Source organism: Myotis nattereri, assembly GCF_964212035.1.
Source record: "Myotis nattereri genome assembly, chromosome: 3".
Lineage (NCBI taxonomy): Eukaryota > Metazoa > Chordata > Mammalia > Chiroptera > Vespertilionidae > Myotis > Myotis nattereri.
Genome location: NC_138077.1, coordinates 102,823,301 through 102,845,545, shown reverse-complemented (window position 1 = coordinate 102,845,545; position 22,245 = coordinate 102,823,301). Strand labels below are relative to the sequence as shown.

The 22,245-nt window shown below is 41.5% G+C and overlaps 1 protein-coding gene across 1 annotated transcript in view; it reads right to left on the bottom strand.

Annotated features, from left to right (window-relative positions):
* Positions 1 to 400: 400 nt before the first annotated feature.
* IGSF10 (immunoglobulin superfamily member 10) overlaps positions 401 to 22,245 on the bottom strand; it is a gene marked incomplete at its 5' end in the record, with an annotated part of 36,549 nt that continues 14,704 nt past the window's right edge. Inside the window, 3 exons of the mRNA XM_081087425.1 lie at positions 401 to 4,776; positions 7,367 to 8,267; positions 8,722 to 13,077. Of these exons, the coding sequence (XP_080943551.1) occupies positions 2,868 to 4,776; positions 7,367 to 8,267; positions 8,722 to 13,077 (7,166 nt within the window). The 3' untranslated portion in view covers positions 401 to 2,867. The remainder of the gene's footprint in view (positions 4,777 to 7,366; positions 8,268 to 8,721; positions 13,078 to 22,245) is intronic.

Sequence of the window (22,245 nt, the reverse complement as noted above, 5' to 3'; positions counted from 1 at the left end):
ATAATGTATTTATAAATTGGTGCAAAAAGCACAAGTAAAGTAAATTGTACATCAAATTTATTATAAAGAAATAGTAACTATTTTAACTTTGTTCAAGTATGTGGTACTTTGCTCCTATTAGAGTAAAAAATCCAGTAAATTATCAGTTTGTGTAATTTAAGAGTATTCCATATAATATTTTTTTAGATTTAGATGCATAAAATTTTGAATGTGAAAATTGCAGGGCATTTAAAAACATGTGAGGGATATTTTCCCATGTTCTGCGTTAATTCATTTCCTTTTGCCATATGATTTCACATGTCATGTAGTTGCACATACTGTGAATAGATTTGTCTATAATGAACAAACCATGTAGAACTACTTTCTTTTGAATGTAACTAGTACAACTTTAGTAGATCACTTCCTTTGCAAAGCATTATATAAATAATTTATATCTTCCTAGATGAGTTACCCATTGCAAAGTCTGACTCATGCAAATGACCTCAAATGTATGTCTGCTTACTTTGCTGTGGCAACATCCCTGTGAACTGCTTTGTACACTGTGAAACCAGTTTACTCCGGCCTGCTCATTTCTTGTTTACTCTGGGCTGGAAAAGACTTTGCCAAAACATGAAGGACCATTCTTTTCACTAGATTAACATATTCAACCTGCTTTCAGAGGATGCATCTTTACTTTTCAGCTGGTTTTGTATATCGAGCTGTTTTTTCCCCCCACAAGAATCATCTTTAGAGTCCATGATATTATTTTTCTTCAAGTAGTGTATCTGTATAATGACTGCCTTGGCTAGACAGCCGAACAATGAATGCTGTGCCCGGAGAGGAGTCATTTTCCACCCCGATTGTCATTTTCTTTCCTTTTGAGAATTATTGGCATTTAAAAAAATCTCAGTTTTCTGTTGGAACCATATATTTTTATAGCTCAGTATTGCAAACAGCAGTAATACTGTTTCAAGAATGAGTGTTATAATTGCATAGCATTTGTATGCACTTTATATTTTGCAGAACTTAGTGAAATTAACTTATTAATCATTTGCACTTGAAGACTGTGGGTGTACATTTTTGTTGTGTGTCCTTTTTAGGTGAGGAAGCTAAGTCATGGTAAGGCTTCCAAGATTCTATGGAAAGTTGAGGAAAAAACTAAAACTGGTTTCTCCCTATGCGTAATAAAAATGGCAACTGGAAATTTTAATCTAGTCTCATCATAGTAACTCCCACTTAACCCTCTACCCTGAGAGGTTTCATTTTTTTTTTTTTTTTTTTTTTTTAGCAAATGCGTTAATTTGCATTAAATGATCACAAGGGAAAGTCCTGTCCTTTGACAGAAGCTAGTAATTTGTTTCATGAAATAGAAGAAATTATCTTAGGATAAATGGGAACCCCCACCCTGTTAAATATAAGACCTTGAAATAGAATGGAGTTGGACATAAGAAGCCCTTAGACATAACGTTTTCACTGTAGACTTGTTCCTAGTAGAGTTGCATTTGTTATGTGACTTACTCCCCGTGGCCCAGAAGTAGAAGATCACTGTTAGAATGAATATCCTTTGACTTATTTCAGCCATGGGATCCCAACCTCAGAGGCAGCAGCAATCAGTCACCTCTCAGTGGGGCCAGCTGAAAGTGGGTGTGGTGAAAACACAATGAAGTGAGCTCCCCCATATATCTCAGATGATTGGTGGGAGCTGACATAGCTCTCGGTTTGGGTACTGAAATATCTGAGCAAAACCTATGGCATTTTCTTTTTATCTTATTAAGGCTCCTATAATTCTTCTTAAATAATAGGCGAATATTTAAATAGATGCTGGAGAAATTACATTGGAAAATCCCAGCCTCTACAATTAGAAAGGATGAATCATAATGTTCCCCAAATTAATTCCGGTTGAATTAAGCATGTAATATAAATAAATTCAATAAATTACAAAAGGCAACATTTTGGGTATGGTTGAAGAAATTTTAAGTGCAGTGAAACTTCATTATATGATTAGATCTAGAGCTTTCCTAAACACTTTCCTGTCGCATAAAGGATTCCCATTTAATAAAATTAAATGCTCATAAAGCAATGGTTCCTTCTCAGGAACTTTTTCTTGTGACAGCTCCAAACCAGGGTACCTGAGCTGGATTTTGAAGCTATAAAGAGGTTTCATTGTATTTTTAAAACATTTTTAGTGGGTTTATTTAGACAAGGATGTAATCAGCCCCCTTTTCACGTTTTTTATTTGCAGGTGTTGAGTTGCTTTTTACATGTCGGAAAAGTTAGCCTGCATTTCTTTTTAAATTCAGTCATTAAAACATCCTTGTATTCCCCATCTATGAAAAACTTCAGTGTGCACAAGACAGTAAATCATCATCAAAACAGTTAAGTGCTTATTTTCTGTAGGCTTTAGTAAAATATTTATAAACCAACCACAAAATATTTATACATTATACATCAAAATGGAAAATTTACATCAAGACTGAAAATTTAATCTGTTCCATTGTCTGTTGTCGTGCCATGCCCATAACATTGACAGAAGGTGGACACTAGGGAACTGGTAATTTTAAAAAAAAAAAAAAAAGTCAATTTAATGAAGAATTCAGGTACATTAGCCATGTGTTGTTTTATAGTGGATAGTTTTCTCTAAATGTTCATTGTTATTTGTTGGCAAAATAAAAGTGCCTTAAGTTAAAAATTTGTTTTGAGATCCATTAAAGAAATCAGTATCAATTCATAATGCATATATTTACAAGTCTTTTTTTGCATGTCCATGATAAATTTAATATTGTAAATGTATTTAAATTCATTTACATGCCTATCGCTGCCTTTGATTAAACTTCTTCCAAAAAAGTAAACTCTCCAGATGTTGACTATTCAAGAAATGTTATTTTATGTCAGATCACTTGCATATAAGTTGTTGCAGAATCACTACCAAGTGCGTTCTTTGCTGTGCACTTGTATATCCCAGAGTCTGAGCTCTGAGGGTTCTGAATGACTAGGGTGCCTTGTGGGTGGAAAAGCTCAGTCCCATGTGTCCTCCCTCTATTTGCCATTGACAGCAGGGAGTGGTCAGGCATCTCCCATGTGATTTCCGGCTTGGGGACGCCCAGGGCCACACAGTGAAGCTCAACAGCTGCCCCTGTCCTTGTGAAGATGCTCCTGGGTGGGCGATTTGTAATTCGGGGAGGGTAGGCTACAACCAATACTGGAACAGCAACCAGTGCATGGCCTACACTGTTTTGAGCCTTACAGATATAGTTTCCTCTGTCATAAGCTGTTGCTTCTTTGATGACTAAAGTGCCATTTTCATGCAATATATATTTTCCACTAATTTGAGGTCTGTCTATTATATGACCACTTGGTACAGTCCACTTGATATCTGGCTTAGGGCTTCCATCTGACACACAGTGCAATGAGAGAGAGTCCCCACTGATGCCATACACTGTTCCCAATGCATTGGTAAGAATAACTGGCTTCTGGCCAATTTCTAATACAATTAATTTCTCAATATAGCCCACTTTGTTTCTTGCCCCACACCGGTATTTTCCTGCATCATTCCGAGTTGTTTTATAAATCACTAAAGAACCACTGCTTGCTGTCAGGTGCTGAGGGCTGTGTGGTCCCCTTGAAAACCGTGTGCCATTCGGTAAAATCCAGATTATTTCAGGTAGTGGGTTTCCATCAGCAGAGCAGTTCAATGCTGTGGGCTTCCCAACCTGGGCAAATATTTTTTCATTAGATGGATTTCTGAATGTTGGTCTTCTCAGCATTTCCAGTACTTCCAGCTGTACTACCAGCACACTCTCTCCTCCTTCATTCTGAGCCACGCAGGTAAACTCGGCTGAATCTGAATGCCTCACATTCCTAATCTCCAAGGTTCCGTTTTTATGGACCGTGATTCTGCTTCCATGGTATGGGGCGGTGAGGAAAATGTTGTCTGGCATGATCCACGTGACTTGGGGAGATGGTGTCCCTTCAGCTCTGCAATCCAAGTGCTTTTTGGAATGCCTCACGGCGGTGGCTTTGATGACAGTTTTGTTGGTATACAGACCATTGATTAACGGGAGCCTGGAGACAACTTCCAGCTTATACATTTTAGTGTCATCCCCACTGGGATTCTGGGCCACACATACATACTCTCCAGAATCGAGCAGTTTGACATTGTTGATGGACAAAGACCCATTGGCATGAAATGTGTACCTATCTTTTGAGAATAAAATCCTATCCTTGGAAGGCAGCAGCCAGAATACTTTTGGTTTGGGTTCCCCAACAACCTCACAGTCAAAGGTGGCTGTGTCTCCAGCCCTGACTCTGGGTTTGGCCTTGAAACCCTGCTTGATCCGTGGGGCAGCAGTTATGACCGTTAGGTGGACCTTCATTTCATCCTTCCCTACAGGGTTCTGGGCATAGCAAGTGTAATCCCCTTCCTCTGCTACCCCAACCCTGTTGAAGTACAAGGTTCCATTGTCGAAAAGAGTATACCTCCTGGTACGCCACCTGCTGTCATCAGCTTGCATTGAATTATTTATCACTGTTCCATCGGGCAAACTCCAGGATATCTGGGGCACTGGTGAGCCAGAAGCCTTGCAATCAATTTGGAAGTCTTTCCCATGAAACACATGCATTTTAAAATGTTGCTTGTGATCAATTTTGGCAGGTCTCAGCTTTAAGCTAACATGCATCAGTATCAGATCATCCCCTATTTTGTTTCTTGCCACACACAAGTAGTCACCACCATCTTTTTCTGTTATTGATCCAATAAACAGGGACCCATTTGGGTAGACGTGGATTCGACTGCCCATTCTAAGGAGAGAAGAATGATTTGAGTGTGAGGCCATTAGCAAAAGACAGGAAATAGAAGAGTTGTCTTATTGGCATTTAACTTTATGGACATTTTCTTAAATTGTTGCAATAGAATTAAAATCAGGACTAGTTTATTTACTGTCTTCTAAGCCAGTTACTAAAAGATAAAATTATCTAACTGAAAAGGTACAATTTAGTACAAACAAGTAGTACTTATCAGATGGACTTCAAATGAATCTCCTTTACATGGTGAATTTTTAAAAAATTACAACGGTGTGAAGAATGCTACAAATAGTGGAATCTCAGACACATCCTTTTTGACCATTTTACGTATCAAATTATTATTCTGTAAGATGTCAGTAAAAAAACTTTCATTCTTGTTAGAAAAGATGTCAGGTTATACTTTTTAGAGAAATATTAGTTATAAAACATTTAGAGTTACTTGGTTAGATAAGTTCTCCTTTGTTATAAAGAGAGAAAATGCCAGTGTAAGACATAGAAGCTTGCTGTAGTGTCCGCCCTTTGTGGGCGGCCATAAAGTGACAGGTCCTTGCATTGGGTTGGACTGTATGTAGAGCTTCCTTTTTCTCTCTGAAGCAACTACACAGCCTGTCATTACCACTATGAACCCCCAGATGGCAGATCTTTCCTGTTAAAACAAAATCTAGTTTTTCAGAAAGACCAGTGGATATTGGGTTGGAACTAAAAACGTAATTAACACCCATAGAGGAAATCTTGTGGGGGGGTTTTCTGCTAATTTTTTGGCAACATGAGCTAAGCAGGCAGGTGAAACTGAAGAGAAAAGTATGGACAATCTCACATAGCATAACTGTTAACCAAGTTAAACAGCCTCAAGTCATTTTGTATTTTCCAGCAAACATATCTTAAGTATGGAGAGTATTATAGTAGAACATTACAAAACATGCCTATGTTTTTTGCAATTTTTTTTCAAGTGTGGAAGAAACTTTTCTGGTATGTAAACCAAGGTAGAAATCATAATGGACACACTTCATAAAGGAAATGGTACTTTAAAATCTTTAAGAAATTCCCCACTATTCAGCTTAAAAGATGATATTTAGAGAGAATTCATAACTTACTTTGGTCCCAGGGCTGGTTCTCAAGCCATGTTTTGTACACTATGCTACACTCCACCTGCTATCATTCTTGCCTAATCCTTTCTAAAAGCACTGATTCTCAAACTTGGATGCACATTAAAATTAGTGTGTAGTATGAAATAATGCTGAGCCTGGGTCCATGGAGCGTCTGATTTATATGATGTGGAATGTGGCCTTGGCATTTGGATTCTTAGTTTCCAAATGATTCTGATGTGCAGCAAAGTCCCAGAGCCACTGCTCTGAACTTAGTTCTCAGTGCATTTCCTTCATCGCCTGCAGCAGAATTATGTGTGACCTAATTTAAGATACATCTCCATGTGCCTTGGAATTTATTTAAATATTTTAATTTCACAAAAGAACTGGCATTCAACATTAGTGCAACGCTTATAATTACTTGAAGGCAAAAAAGAAAGAAACATGCTGAGTTACATTAGACGCAGAGACGGATAAAGCATTGGAAATATTTGATGTCATAAGTGGCTATACATATAGTAAGCAAATAGATCACTTCTGAAATTTACATTTCATAGCTCAGTATTTTTCATTTTAAATTAATTTTAATTAACATTTGACTTATTATTTGCAAAAATTGAAACTTACCATCTACTTTTGAATTAAAGATCACAAATTAAATTCATTAATAGCATTCAATACCAACTTATAGTGTGTCACTAGAAAAATCTATTCAACTTGTCAGCAGGAATATAAATTCATATCTATTATGTTAAATTTGTCCCGCATGGTATTCTCTATTAATGAAAAGCAAATATATGAAATATACTTACTCCCATCTTTTTTGTCATATTATAAAAATCATTGCATAAAATCATGCAAATGACAAAAATCAGTGATCATAAGCTTGTAATTATTACTTTTCAAAGATGGTTTAAACTCTATAGAAAATCAGATGAAAATCGGAGTCCACAAGCCTGTAACAGAATGTTAGAGAAAGACTGAAGGCATCAGAGCGATGGCGTCCTGACCATATTCCACTTTGTGGAGGTCTTCATGCTGTGACTCAGAAAGGGCTTTGCAATTTTAAGACAGATGCAATTAGCACAGATCATACTCAAATTTAAAATATTTAACAGGAGAATTTGAAGAGTGAAATAATGGACCTTGACTGATTGAATTGAAAGAATTCTCTTTTTTGATCAAGGGATTATAAATGCATACATTACACAGTTACCATTTTAAAATTGTCATAATCGTGAAAATAAATGACATTTTTATTGTTTCTAACTATATAAACTCAATAAGAAGTTGACCTTCAGAGTTAGGCAGATAAAAGGTTGGTTATATATAATTTATGTTATTTTATAAGGATTAGGCCTCTTTAGAGAGAGTTACGTTTATGTGTAGAGTCTAAGCTCAATAAAACTGTTGTCAAAAACTCACTGTATCACTTTTCCACTTCAGAAGTTGTACAGCTAAGTAGATAAAGACGGTAATATCAACACAAAGGTGTGGTTTACCTGTGCCACTGGTCCACAACAGCCTTGGATGGCAGCCTCCAGAGTATTTTGGGTTTGGGTTTGCCGATGGCTGAGCAGTTCAGTAGTAATTTTTCCCCAAAATTCACCTCATTCCATGTCTGGGATGTAGATTCTATCCTGGGCATGGTCTCTGGCTCCTCCATTGTGAGAATTACCACCCTTCTGTCGGAGCCAGTGGAGCTGGTCGCAATGCATTCATAAGTGCCCCTGTCTGAAGAGGCTATGTTTCTTATATACAGCGTCCCATTGGAAAATAAGAACAAGTTGGAATCAATAAGCTGTAGTGGTTTCACTTCAGTGCCATCAGAGAGAACCCAGTGAACACTGGGCTGAGGAGTTCCTTTTGCAGTACAGGGCAGTTTCAAACTTGCACCCCATGTCCCTGCAATGACCTGCCTCCTTTGCTCTAGAATGACAGGCGGGGCGGCGATGACTTGCATTTTAACCAGCAGTGAATCCTGGCCAGCAGAGTTGCTGGCCATGCATTTGTAAAAGCCCCGGTCATAAATGCTGAGGTTGTGGATGACCAACGTTCCGTCAGATGTCACCAGGGCCTGCCAATTCCCTTTGGATGATTCTGACACTACTGTTTGGTTTGGAAGAATCCAGGAAATCTTGGGCATTGGCCTACCTTCAGCTCTGCACCGCAGTTCCGCAGTGCTTCCGGAATGGACTGTGATCTCTTTGGTATGTCTCTCCAGGATCCTGGGGGGATAGGAAACCACAGACAAGGTGACCTGAAGGTGGTCTTTGCCAAATGGATTGGATGCTGAGCACAGGTACTGTCCACGGTCCTGAATGTCCACCCTCTGTATGGACAGGGTGCCATTGGGGAGCACCTGGAACCTGCTATTCTGTTTCCTTGTAGACAAATCAAGCCCTGAAAAGAGAAAGAAATATACAGCCACGGGTCATCAAAGTTTAGATAGAAAACAAATTGTTCAAGTGGAAGACTCAAGAGGAAAGCTATCTTTTTTGTTAGACTACTAAAAACAAATATATTTAAAATTAAGATACCTGGTCTTCACATTGCTAAAATTATTCCTAGAATTTTTTTTATCCCCATAGCTTTCATTTAAAAGCCCAATTGTTCAATAAAATGACAATTACCTCTTTTTCAAATCATATTTAAGAGCATTTCAAAAAATGTTCCTACTTAACATGTTTTAAAACCTTCGAATGAGCAAGAAAACCATACAGTAAATGTCAAATGAGGATAGTAATAGTTTCAGTATTTTGGAGAAACTTGAAACTGATTCATTGGGTGTGTAACCCTGAAACATTACACACTCTTTCCCTTGTTTCTTAACTAAAAAAGACAAACTTTTAAATACCTAATGAGACTCTGGTCCAGTGGATGGTAGGCAGCGGGTTTCCCACAGCCTCACAAGGAAGAAAGGCATCTGAGTCGGCCGGGACAGTAAAACTTGCTGCCTTTCCTCCAACTATTCTGGGCCTTTCGAATATATTCCTAGACAAAGACTCAAAGGGAAGAATTTCAGGAGTTGTTATTTTTTGAGTCGGTGTCTTATCAGAGCCACTCTTCACAGTCTTCTGTATGTCCCAGTTTGGAGCATGAGTGTTGTCCTCTGGCAAGCCTGGAGTAGGCAACATGCTCACCCCTGGCATTTTGCCTTTTGGGGCAATTTCCAGGTAGGACTTATTCCAAAAGTGGTTTTCTGACCTGAGAGAAGGAGTCAATTTAGAATTCTGTGGTTTAAATGTTATTTGTGCTGGCATAGGAGTAAAAGGTACCAGACTAGAGTAGATAAAGTAGGTGGTTCCAAATGTGAACTTGGCATTTGGATGAGCCTTGGAAGATGTTGTAACCTCTGCTGCTAATTGCTGTGGATTAGCGTTGCGACTTGAAGGTTCAGGCCACTGGAACATTGTATTTGAATTCCTCCGGAAAAGGGGAGTTACCACGTTGTTGGTAACTGCGCTCGGGTTACTCGAGGGAGGGGAGGAGGAGACTGGCATTGGGGTGGCACTGCTGCCTAGGAGCGGTGGCACGGCTGGGTGTCCAATGGGTGTGTCCCTGGCTGTGGGCCTCTGGTGCAGTGTGCTGGGCGAAGTGCTTTCAGAAGCAGTTGTGCTCTTCAAAGTCTGAGTAGTCTCTTGGGATGGTTCTTGAATTACATCTGTCCTATTAAGTGTTCTTGAATAAAGATCAATTGTGCCTGCCATTCTCTTGGTGTTTTCTAGGCGGGGACTAGTGAAAGCAGAGACACTGGGCTCAGCTGCAGTTTCTGCTGTGGTTGGAGCAGGGAGCGTCACAGCAGGGGGCATAGTGAAGCCAGAACTCAGGCTGGCAGAGCTGCTTGGGTCCTTCCTGCTTGGATGCTCCTTTTTGCTTTGTACTTCTCCTGTGCTGGGTCTGGTTACTTGGGTTTTATTAATAGTGATAGAAGCAGGGGCAGTAAAAGGACTTGTCACCATGGCTATTTGCACTGATATGAAATTTGTATGGGGTTCCTTGCTTGAGCTACTACGAAGTGTTGGGGAAACGGGTGGGAAGGGCAGCTCTCCTACTGCGGGAAGACTTATAGAATGGGGTGTGGGGGTGGCACTGTGCAGAGCAGTAGCCAGTGTTACAGATGGAATTTGCATCACGTTTGCTGAGTGTGCTGTGAAGTGAAAGGGGGAAATGTTATCTGTGGGTAAAGCAGGAGATGTTTGAGAAAGCACTGTGGCTGTGCTTTCTTGTGAACCAAATGTATGCTGACTCTTTAAGCTCCCTGTTTGGATATGGTTATTTACAAAGATCTGACGCCAGGGAAATTTCCTTCTTGAAAGTCTTGTCAGGGCTCTAGTCATAGGCATAGATGGTTCAGTGGCAGGACCTGGAAGTGGTGATATAATCATTGAATCTCGTTTAGCTTCACTGATGTTAGACACACTTGGGCAACCAACATTTGTTCCATGAGTTTTCTCCATAGTTACAGATGTTGGGGCATGAGTCGTGACTGCACCAGGTGGAAACACTTGGGTACTTTCAGCACTGAAATCTTTTACCATGGTTGGTGTTTTCTCAATAACTACATTTGCTTTGCTATCAGGTAGCAATGATGGGCTATGGTTGTAGACTAGGGTTGTAGGCTCTGCTGCTGTGACCCTGGCAATGTCAGCTTTGGGGAGGGTGACGGGAGAAGAAGTTGGAGAAGACAAGGTTGCTCCCTCAGAGGTGGGAATGGCGAGCTTCTCTATGGGAGCACAGGACGGGCACGCGGCGCTGAGCTCTGTGGTACTTTCTTCAGAAGACCCCCTGGATGGTGGCCTCACAAAGCCACGTCTCTGCCATGGGAGGACTGGAGTTCTGTATGGACGGATAATTCGCCCTCTCCCCCAGATTTTCCTCCGTCTGCCAAAGCGTCTGGACAGTGCATTATTAGTTGCATTATTCCTAGGGGTCTGTATCTGAGAGTGAGCAGCACTGTATGGGCCTGAAGGGAGCCTTGAGGTGCTAAGCTTTTGAGTCATGTGAGAACTGAAGTACCTGCTTCTGGATTCACTTCTTCCTGTTACAGATGGCTGGTGACCATTTGTGGCATTTTCTGATCTTAAGACTATACCAGTTTTGCTATTAGCATTACTAAGTATTTTGGCATTGACATCTTTGACCTTCGTCCCCACTGTTATTAGGGGTGCACTTTGCAAATGCTCTCTTCTCCTCCCCGTGTCGTCAGCATCCTGAAATCGAGTTGTCTCAGGTAGTAGAGGAAAGACAGTGGATACATGTTGGTTGTTTGTGTCTTGCATTTTGTTTGATGTGGTTGGGTTTATGTTCCTTGATATGGCTGTAGCTTCAACAGTAGTAGATAGTTTAAAATCTATTTGTTTTTCAAGTGGTGGCAACTGTGGACTGACAACTGGGGAGACTTCAGTACCAGTAATTACAGTTGCCATGGGGCTATCAGATATTTTTCTGGAACCATCAGGCACTGTCCTTTCCGGAACACTGGACACTTTAGTTGTGAAGACCATCAATTCCTCATCTGGAGGAAGCATGCCCGAAGAATCTTCTTCCTCACCAGGTATTTTTAGGAGTTGGGTGACCTGTGGAGGTGGCCTTGCTGTGGAATTTTCTTGATTCTGTGGCATTGTCTTCTTTTTAGCTTTCTCCAGAAATTCTGCCCAGTGTCGTGGGTCAATTCTCTGAGCAGAGGGTGGGAACTGCCTCCTCTGTTCCCTGAAACGTCGGTTTGTTGGGTCTCCACGCTGCCGAGGTCTTAAATCCTGATAGTTGTGCTTCTTACTTGTACTTGTGCTCAAGACTTGCTTTCCAGCCTCACCTCCCATTGGAGCAGATGTCAGGAGTTGTGCAGCTGGTGGGTCCTTCAGGTGCACAGTGGGATTGGGCTCATCAAATCCAGATCCATCCATTTCTATGTTATGCTCCACTGGGCTTGGCCCTTTTATTTTGACTGAAACTTGATTAATCAAAAAATCAACCCCTGATGGGTTGGCTGCAACACAACAATAATGACCCTGGTCTTTTGGGGTGACCTGTAATATTCGTAGTGTGCCATTGAGAATCTGTTTCTCTCTTGAGGACTGAGAGAGCACAGTGTTTCCTGGGAGAACCCAGCTAATAGAGGCATCTGGGACACCAGTGGAATGGCATGGAAGGTCAAGTGTTTCACCAATGAAAACAGTATGATGAGCCCCGTTTTCATGAAAGGGTTCTGTGTAGGGCTCTACCACAGTAATCCTATAAGTAAGAATATCCACATCAGCGTAATTAGTGCTTATGCAGTTGTAAGTGCCTGTGTCAAAACTATCAGCCATCTGGAGTTCCAGTTTTCCAGCTTTGTCTATTAGGATTCTTCCATCCTCACTAACATATGGGGCTCTCACTTTACTCCCATCAGCCAGAAGCCACTCCAAATGGGGGGCGGGGTCTCCTTGGCCTGGGCAGTCTAAGTCAATGGTCCCGCCAGCCACAACAGTGCGCTCCAGCTTAGTATTGCTATCCCTGAGAATCATGGTCCATTTGTGACTTACTGGCCCCATCTCTGACCGTGGTAAAGTGACCTGAGCATCACTGGAGAACTGGATCTGCAAAGTATTGAGTGTGGTGGCAGTTCTGTTTAGCTGCAAGGAAATTTGTTCTTGCATTAACCAAGGAGGATCTGCTCTGAGACCTGCCTCTATGTTGGTAAAGATGTCTTCAGGCGTAAGAGCCATCTGTTTATATTGGTAGTAGAGTTGTGGTGTTTCAGTGACCAAGTGGCTCCTTTCTAGTATCAGAGGAGAGTCACTGTACAAAGCCAAAATTTGCCACACTGGCCGAATGTGACTATAGTCTATGTTACACACCAGAAATGTAGAAAATGATGTATTTAGCGTGATGTAGTCATTGTCTTCAGTGAATGCAATAGATGATGTCCTTGATGGCTTTTGGATACTACAGGCCATGTTAGCTTCATTCCCAGACTGGTCTGTCATATTCAAAATGAGGGAGCCGAAGGGTGCCATGAACTTTTGGGGAGAGATGGACACAGAACTGCTGTCTTCCACAATAGGCCAGCTCTTCAGTTTCAGAGATGGATCAATGGTTGGCTTGACACACAGGAAAGCTGCAGCTGGGACTGTAGCTAAGGGCTTGCCTTTAGAGGTCTTGGGGTTCATGCAGAGTGGACATTGCTGAGAACTGGAGAGACTTCTGTCTCTTTTGCATTTTATGATATCTAGGAAAAATGACAATTGAATTATTGCTAGTTGTGGTCTCTATGAATTAATATTTGAACATTTTGAAGCAATAGCTTCTACTAGAATTTAAAACAACAATTTGGAAATTTTAATGTTTAATAGGAAGTTTTTTAATTTTTTTGTCCTTGGGTTTATTTCTAAAAGAAACATATTATCTATATATGCTGCCATAATATTATAATCATAGGCACAAAGATTTTGTCTATCTTGTAGAAAGTGCCTGAGACATATGTGCTACTCAATAAGTATTAGTTGAATAGAGAGCTTTCTTATCTGGGGAAACTAAATGACATGCTTATGTTTGTTACTTTTTTTTATTAACAGTAATTCAGTTCTATTTGCTCATTTTAATGTTTTGAGTCATAAACCTTCATTGTCCTTTAAAAGATACTGTGTTTGATAAATTTTAAGTCCTTGGATATCATTAAAAACCCAAGTTACTTTCCATTATACAAAAGAACAATAATTGAATTACAAGATATCTTGACCTGGTCTAGCTACTTCTATGTTCATAGCAGCACTATTTACAATAGCTAAAATCTGGAAACAGCCCAAGTGCCCATCAGTATATGAGTGGATAAAAAAGCTATGATACATGTACACAGTGGAATACTATGCAGCTGTACAAAAGATGGATCTCTTACCCTTTGAGACAGCAAGGTGGGACCTGGAAAGCATTATGCTAAGCGAAATAAGCCAGTCAGAGAAAGGCAAGTATCACATGATCTCACTCTTATGTGGAATCCAATGACCAAAATAAACTGATGAACAAAACAGATCCAGAGACATAGAAACATGGGACAGACTGTTGAATCTCAGAGGAAGGGTGGTGAGAGAAGGCAGGAAGAGGTTAACCAAATAACTTATATGCATATGTGCATAACCCATGGACACAGACAATAATTCAGTGAAGTCCTGGTGGATGGGGTAAGAGGTAGAGGGAGGTTAGGGCAGGGGAGGGGAGGGAGGACATATGTAATACTTTCAACAATAAAGATAATTTAAAAAAAAAAGAATGTTGGAGAGAAACTAAGATGGCGGCATAGATAAACACCGGGAAATAGTCGCCTCACACAACAATTGAAAATTATCCCAAAGGACGGAGCAAACATCGTCCAGAACAACAGGAAGGCTGGCTGAGTGTAATTTCTACAACTAGAAGAAAAGAAAAGCACGCTGAGAGCGAGAGGAGCTGCGGAGGCTGAGTGCAGAGGTACGGCGGCGGCTTGCGCGCGCAGAAAGGGGGTGGCACCTGAGGACGCAGCTGTCTTTTTGAATCACAAGCTCCCAACTGCTCTGAACTCCGGTTCCGGGAAGTCTCTGGGGACCCAGGTCTCATACGGGGAGAGGCTGGTCTGTCAGGCGGCAGCGGGCGAACTTGAGGGCGGATCTCCCTCAGAGGTGCTTGCAGCCGTTACCGGGACACTGAGACGCGCGACTCCGGGCGCGGAGAATCAGCCATAACTTCTTTCTCCGCCCTTTTGACTCCCTGAGACCACGCCCCACCCAGGCTGCAGCAGAGGCTTTTGCATGTGAATGTACCTAACTACAGCCCAGCCAAGCAGACCCGGAACTTCCAAGAGAAGGCCCAAGGCCCCGCAGCGGCTTGCATTGCTTCACAGCTGAGCCCCTTCATGGTTCCTGTTCTGTGGCCTCAGGCAGGGGCTGAATTAGCACCTCCTTAGATCCAGGAGCCACTGTACCCAGTGGTCAGAGGGGGACCATTCTCCCACTTCAGACACAGCTGCTTCCCACAGCCAATTGGCCTGGAGGTCAATTCCTCCCAGTGATCCTACAACAACCAAGGCACCAAGAGTGCACCAAGAGTGTCCACCCCAGGTAACTGGGGAGGCTGAGCCACTGGGCCCTACAGGACACCTGGCGCGCAGGGCCACTCTATCAACACAGGGAAGCAGCCAAAATGTGGAGACAAAGAAACAGGTCACAATTGGCAGAAATGGAGGAGGGCAGACGACTGGATATAGAGTTCAAGGCCACGTTTATAAGGTTTGTCAAGAATTTTATGGAAACCGCCGATAAATTTAATGAATCCCTCAAGGAGTATAGTGAGACCATGGAGGACATGAAAAAGGACCAACTAGAAATTAAGCATACACTGACTGAAATAAAGAATAATTTACAGAGATCCAACAGCAGACAAGAGGATCCCAAGAATCAAGTCAAAGATTTGAAATACAAAGAAACAAAAAATACCCAACTGAAAAAGAAAAAAGAAAAGAGATTCAAAAAATATGAAGATAGTGTAAGGAACCTCTGGGACAACTTCAAGCGTACCAACATCAGAATTATAGGGGTACCAGAAGGAGAGAGAGGGCAAGATATTGAAAACCTATTTGAAGAAATAATGACAGAAAACTTCCCCCACCTGGTGAAAGAAATGGACTTACAAGTCCAGGAAGCGCAGAGAACCCCAAACAAAAGGAATCCAAAGAGGACCACACCAAGACACATCATAATTAAAATGCCAAGAGCAAAAGACAAAGAGAGAATCTTAAAAGCAGCAAGAGAAAGACAGTCAGTTACCTACAAGGGAGTACCCATCCGACTGTCAGCTGATTTCTCAACAGAAACCATGCAGGCCAGAAGAGAGTGGCAAGAAATATTCAAAGAGATGAATAGCAAGAACCTGCAACCAAGATTACTTTATCCAGCAAAGCTATCATTCAGAATGGAAGGTCAGATAAAGAGCTTCACGGATAAGAAAAAGCTAAAGGAGTTCATCACCACCAAACCAGCATTATATGAAATGCTGAAAGGTATTCTTTAAGAAGAGGAAGAAGAAAAAGGAACTCTTACCATTTGCCACAGCATGGATGGAACTGGAGAGCGGATAAATACCACAAGATCTCACTTATTTGTGGAATATAATGAACAACATAAACTGATGAACAAGGACTGATCCAGAGACGGAGAGGCATTGATTGGACTGTTGGGCCTTGGAGGGAAGGTAGGGGAGGGTGGGGGCAAGGGGGAAGGATCAACCAAAGGACTTATATGCAAGCATATAGGCCTAACCAATGGACACGGACAACGGGGGGGAGGGGGGGGGTGAGGGGATGAGCGGGGGGGGGGGGTAGAGGGTACACATATGTAATATCTTAATCAATAAAAAAATGTTAAAAAAAAAAAAAGAATGTTGCCCTAACCAGTTTGGCTCAGTGGATAGTTGGCCTGTGGATTGAAAATTCCTAGGTGCGATTCTGGTCAAGGGCATGTACCTTGGTTGTGGGCACATCCCCAGTGGAGGTGTGCAGGAGGCAGCTGATCAATGTTTCTCTCTCATCCATGTTTCTAACTCTCTATCCCTCTCCCTTCCTCTTTGTAAAAAATAAGTAAAATATATTTTAAAAAATAAAAAGACCTGCCTTTCACAATTTTCTAAAAAAAAAAAAAAGAAAATAGAATGCAGAGAAACAGATGATGCAGGAGATAATGAATCAGGTAGAACCAATCAGTAGAAGGCAAGGATTTGGTCGAGCATGAAGTGTGACTGAGTGGAAGAGTGAAGGAAGACACAGTATGAGCATGAGTCTATTGGAGAAGGATCAGGTCTAATGAGGGAGAATATTGTACCCAAGCAATGGGGCAGTCCTTCAAAGATCTGACATTTTGGTGAAATCCAAAGCATGAAAGTCTTACAGTGCTAGGAACAGCCCAAGCCTTTACAAATCATAGAAGCCCCTCTTTCAGGTATCCCATATCACATGCCTGGCCACTTATTTAAAATGACTGGTCACTGATACTTGGTAAGAGTACAGAGTTTTACTTTACACATATGCAGCTGGGGACTTCCATGCTCTTCCGTGCAGTAGCTCCCATCTCATGCACAAGACACAACATTTATAACTAGACTTCTAGAAAATCGCACTTACTGGAGTGGCAGGACAGGGTCCCATCACCTTCCACTTATGCACAAGTCCTTTCAAAGGCTTAAGAAGACCCTTGGACCATGGACTCAATATGTACTTTAGTGTGACAAGTAATGCCACGTAGATCTAGCTGCTCAGCTTTCTTCAGCACGTTTTAGAGCCTAAGCCTATGCAGAATGGGTAGCTGGCAAGCCTGGAAACCTTAGAGCCTGCAGGAGGGGCTCTTCTCACTCCCCCACTTACCAACCAGTTGTATGTGACCGGGGGCTCAGACCCTGCAATAGCAGAGGACATGGCAGACTCTGGCTTAATTAAAACCTGTCACAGAATTCGGTGCACATCTTGCTCTGCTTATTATTGCTAGCACCTGGACCAGAGTTAGCAGGCCCTGGCCATCAGGTATTTTGCCTCAGATGCAAATCTGATTATTCCCTCTATCACTTCCATTCCCTCTGCCACTCTAGGTTCCAATCACACAGACATGCTTTCCATTCCCCATCTCTGCCACGTCCCATCAGGATCTGGCATGTGATGTTGCTTCCACCTCCCATACACATGGTGTCTGACACCCCTCTCTAACCCTAACTACTTACATCCTTCAGGGCCCAGCCAAACAACACTTCTTCCAGATGGGCTCCCTGCTTTACATTCTGGTATTTCCCACTTCTTTTATCCTACCCATCCTCACCGGCTATTACAACAGCTTGTCTAGTTATCTGCCTTCCCACAAGACTGTGAGCTCCATGCTGGTTCATCTATGTGTCCCAGGCCTGGCCAATTGATGCTCAGTAAAGATTTTAGGAAGGCAGGGAGGCAGGCCTAATTCTAAGACCATGTTTTTAATAAACTGAGATAAAGTCTTTTGACTGAAGGTGTTTTTCGGTGGCAGCTGAACAGCAGGCAGTGCTGATAGAGCTACCAGTGCCTGCACACATACAAGTACTGTCATTTCTATTGCAGTGTTTTTATTGAGCCACATGTGCTATTGGGACTACATATATTAAATTTTCCACCTAAAATGTTTTTATTAAGGTTACACTATGTTTTGGCATTAAAACAAGAAGTCATTATGTCTCAGCAAGGTGGGAGTAGGAGGATCATACCTCAACATAATAAAAGCCATATATGACAGGCCCACAGCCAACATCATTCTCAATGGACAAAAACTTACACCATTTCCCCTAAGAACAGGAACAAGACAGGGATGCCCCCTCTCACCACTCCTGTTCAACATAGTACTGGAAGTGTTAGCCATTGCAATTCGGCAAGAAGAAGAAATAAAAGGCATCCAAATTGGAAAAGAGGAAGTAAAACTGTCCTTATTTGCAGACGACATGATATTATACATACAAAACCCTAGAGACTCCATCAAAAAGCTACTAGACTTAATACATGAATTTGGCAATGTAGCAGGATACAAAATTAACCCCAAGAAATCTGAGGCATTTCTATACACCAATAGTGAACTTTCAGAAAGAGAGATTATAAAAACAATCCCGTTTACCATCGCACCAAAAAAACTAAGCTACCTAGGAATAATCTTAACTAAAGAGGTAAAAGACCTCTACTCAGAAAACTACAGGACGTTGAAAAAAGATATAGAGGAAGACATAAACAGATGGAAGAACATACCGTGTTCATGGATTGGTAGAATCAACATCATTAAAATGTCCATACTACCCAAAGCAATCTATAAATTCAATGCACTTCCCATTAAAATACCAACGGCATACTTCAGAGATCTAGAACGAACTCTCCAAAAATTCATCTGGAATAAAAAAAGACCCCGAATAGCTGCAGCAATCCTGAAAAAGAACAAAGTAGGTGGGATCTCAATACCAGATATCAAGTTGTATTACAAAGCCACTGTTCTCAAAACTGCCTGGTACTGGCACAAGAATAGGCATATAGATCAATGGAATAGAATAGAGAGCCCAGAAATCGGCCCGAACCAATATGCTCAATTAATATTTGACAAAGGAGGCAAGAACATACAATGGAGCCAAGATAGTCTCTTCAATAAATGGTGTTGGGAAAATTGGACAGATATATGCAAGAAAATGAAACTAGACCACCAACTTACACCATACACAAAAATAAACTCAAAATGGATAAAGGACTTAAATGTACGACAGGAAACCATAAAAATTCTAGAAGAATCCAAAGGCAACAAAATCTCAGACATATGCCGAAGCAATTTCTTCACTGATACAGCTCCTAGGGCACTTGAAACTAAAGAGAAAATGAACAAATGGGACTACATCAAAATAAAAAGCTTCTGCACAGCAAAAGAAACCATCAACAAAACAACGAGAAAACCCACTGTGTGGGAAAACATATTTGCCAATGTCATATCTGATAAGGGCCTAATCTCCAAAATCTATAGGGAACTCATACAACTTAACAAAAGGAAGATAAACAATCCAATCAAAAAATGGGCAAAGGACCTAAATAGACACCTTTCAAAAGAGGACATTCAGAAAGCCAAGAGACATATGAAAACATGCTCAAAGTCACTAATCATCCGAGAGATGCAAATCAAAACAACAATGAGGTACCATCTCACACCTGTCAGACTGGCTATCATCAACAAATCAGCAAACGACAAGTGCTGGAGAGGATGTGGAGAAAAAGGAACACTTGTGCACTGCTGGTGGGAATGCAGACTGGTGCAGCCACTATGGAAGACAGTATGGAGTTTCCTTAAAAAACTGAAAATGGAACTCCCATTTGACCCTGTGATCCCACTTCTAGGAATATATCCCAAGAAACCAGAAACACCAATCAGAAAAGATATATGCACCCCTATGTTCATAGCAGCACAATTCACCATAGCTAAGATTTGGAAACAGCCTAAGTGCCCATCAGTAGATGAATGGATTAGAAAACTGTGGTACATCTACACGATGGAATACTATGCTGCTCTAAAAAGGAAGGAACTCTTACCGTTTGCAACGTCATGGATGGAACTGGAGAGCATTATGCTAAGTGAAATAAGCCAGTCAATGAAGGAAAAATACCACATGATCTCACTCATTCATGGATAATAGAGACCATTATAAACTTTTGAACAATAATAGATTCAGAGGCAGAGCTGCCTCAAACAGATTGTCAAACTGCAGTGGGAAGGCCGGGGAGGGTTGGGGGGCAGGAGGTAGGGGGGTAAGAGATCAACTAAAGGACTTGTATGCATGCGTATAAGCATAACCAATGGACATAAGACACTGGGGGATAGGGGAGGCTGGGGGACTGTCTAGGGCGGGGGGATAAAATGGACACATATGTAATACCCTTTGTAATACTTTAAGCAATAAAAAAATTAAAAAAAAAAAAAAAAAAAAAAAAAAAAAAAAAGAAGTCATTATGAATGTAAAAAAGTATGGAAACAGAGCAAACAGCAGGACACAAATTTAATATTTCTAAAACACATTTTTATCAGAGGAATGGCCACAGGTCTGTATTTTACAGAAAAGCAACCTCAGGAGCTGTCTGGAACCTAAAAATGGAAGAATACAAATAGATGATGCTGTACATTGGGCTACCAACATGCATGCAAAAGAACACCAAATAAGGTAACTGGAGGCACGAGAAACTGGCAAATCTCGTGGAACAGATGAAAAACATTTCAAAGCAGAAGTTGATGTGACTGATTCATGAGGGTTGCAAGACTATCATCAATTAGACATGACTGAAAGACGTTAGCCCTCATGGGTTTATCTAATTATTACTTTATACAATATATATAATAGACATATATACATACACACACAAAGAGTTTTGGGGCATATTAAGATCATTGATGAGTAGTGGACATTTGTAAACATCATCAAAATGTCTTCTTAATTGATAAAAGCTTAGTTTAGCAAAAATTGAGGACCTACTATGTCCTTGGCACATTCTAGGGCAGGGGTGGGCAAACTTTTTGACTCGAGGGCCACAATGGGTTCTTAAACTGGACTGGAGGGCCGGAACAAAAGCATGGATGGAGTGTTTGTGTGAACTAATATAAATTCAAAGTAAACATCATTACATAAAAGGGTATGGTCTTTTTTTTCAATAGTTTTATTCATTTCAAACGGGCCCGGATCTGGCCGCGAGCGTAGTTTGCCCACGGCTGTTCTAGGGGCTCAGGATAGATAAATGAGACTAAGAAAAGACAACAGACATCTAGTACTAATAAACATAATAAAATGTGTCCATTCAAGAACAGAAGTGGGCAAAGTAGTGACATGAATATTCTACAGGAATGCGGGGTGTGGAGGAATAGCCAGGCTTCCCAGAAAAGGTGAGAGGTGAGCAGAGTTTGCTGGCTGGGAGTCCATCAGGCAGAAAAGGAAGGAAAGTGCTCCAGGCAGGAAAGCTGCAGGTATGAGGTGGTAAAACAGGCTGGGTGTGTCTGCGATGGGAGGGTGGCTGAGAGTTGGAAAGGAAGGAACTGAGGCTGAAATTGGGCAAGGAGCACCCTGGGAAGACCGGGCGTGCCCAGCTACACACTAGGGCTACAGAGGCTCAGGCTGTTCTCTAGGCCAGGGTCAGCAAACTTCTTGTGTAAGGGCAAGATGGTAAAGATTTTAGATTTTGTGGACCATAGTTCTCTGACCCAATCACTCAACTATACCACTGTGGCACCAAAGCAGCCATAGATGACATGTAAGACTGAGGCATCACTGAGTTCCAATAAAACTTCTTACAAAAGTTTGTTGAGGGCTGGATTTGGCATGTGGGCTGTAGTGGGCCAATTCCTGGGCTCTAGTACACAGAATAACTGATTTCTACAGTGGTATATTCTACCACTGAAATGTAAACTGCTAACAAAATATATACTACCTGACTTTATTACCAGAGCATGTAATTAGCAAAATGGCAAGGAGGTCTGACACATTGTAGGACCTGAGCACAGACTCATTTTCTGTCTGGGTACACAGCTCTCTCCCTGTGGGTGTCATCTTTCTTTCCTCTTTTAACTGCTGCATTTCTCACATAAGTTTTCTCTATTTGCTCACCATCCTCCCCTTATAGCCCAGCCAACAACCACGTGAAATCCCGTCGTTCTTTCTAATTCCTCATCTCCCTTTATCGTTCCATGGTATCTAAAAGTATTGAGAAGCCCCCACTCAATTCCTACTGCCTTTCAAATGTCTGTGAAGCTATATCCAGGTGTGGTCACTCACAGTGCGACCCGTCATTCCCCAGATGTGAACCACCCGGCATGTCCTAGGTGGGTTCCTGTTTCTGCCCACTCTGGCCCACCCTGTC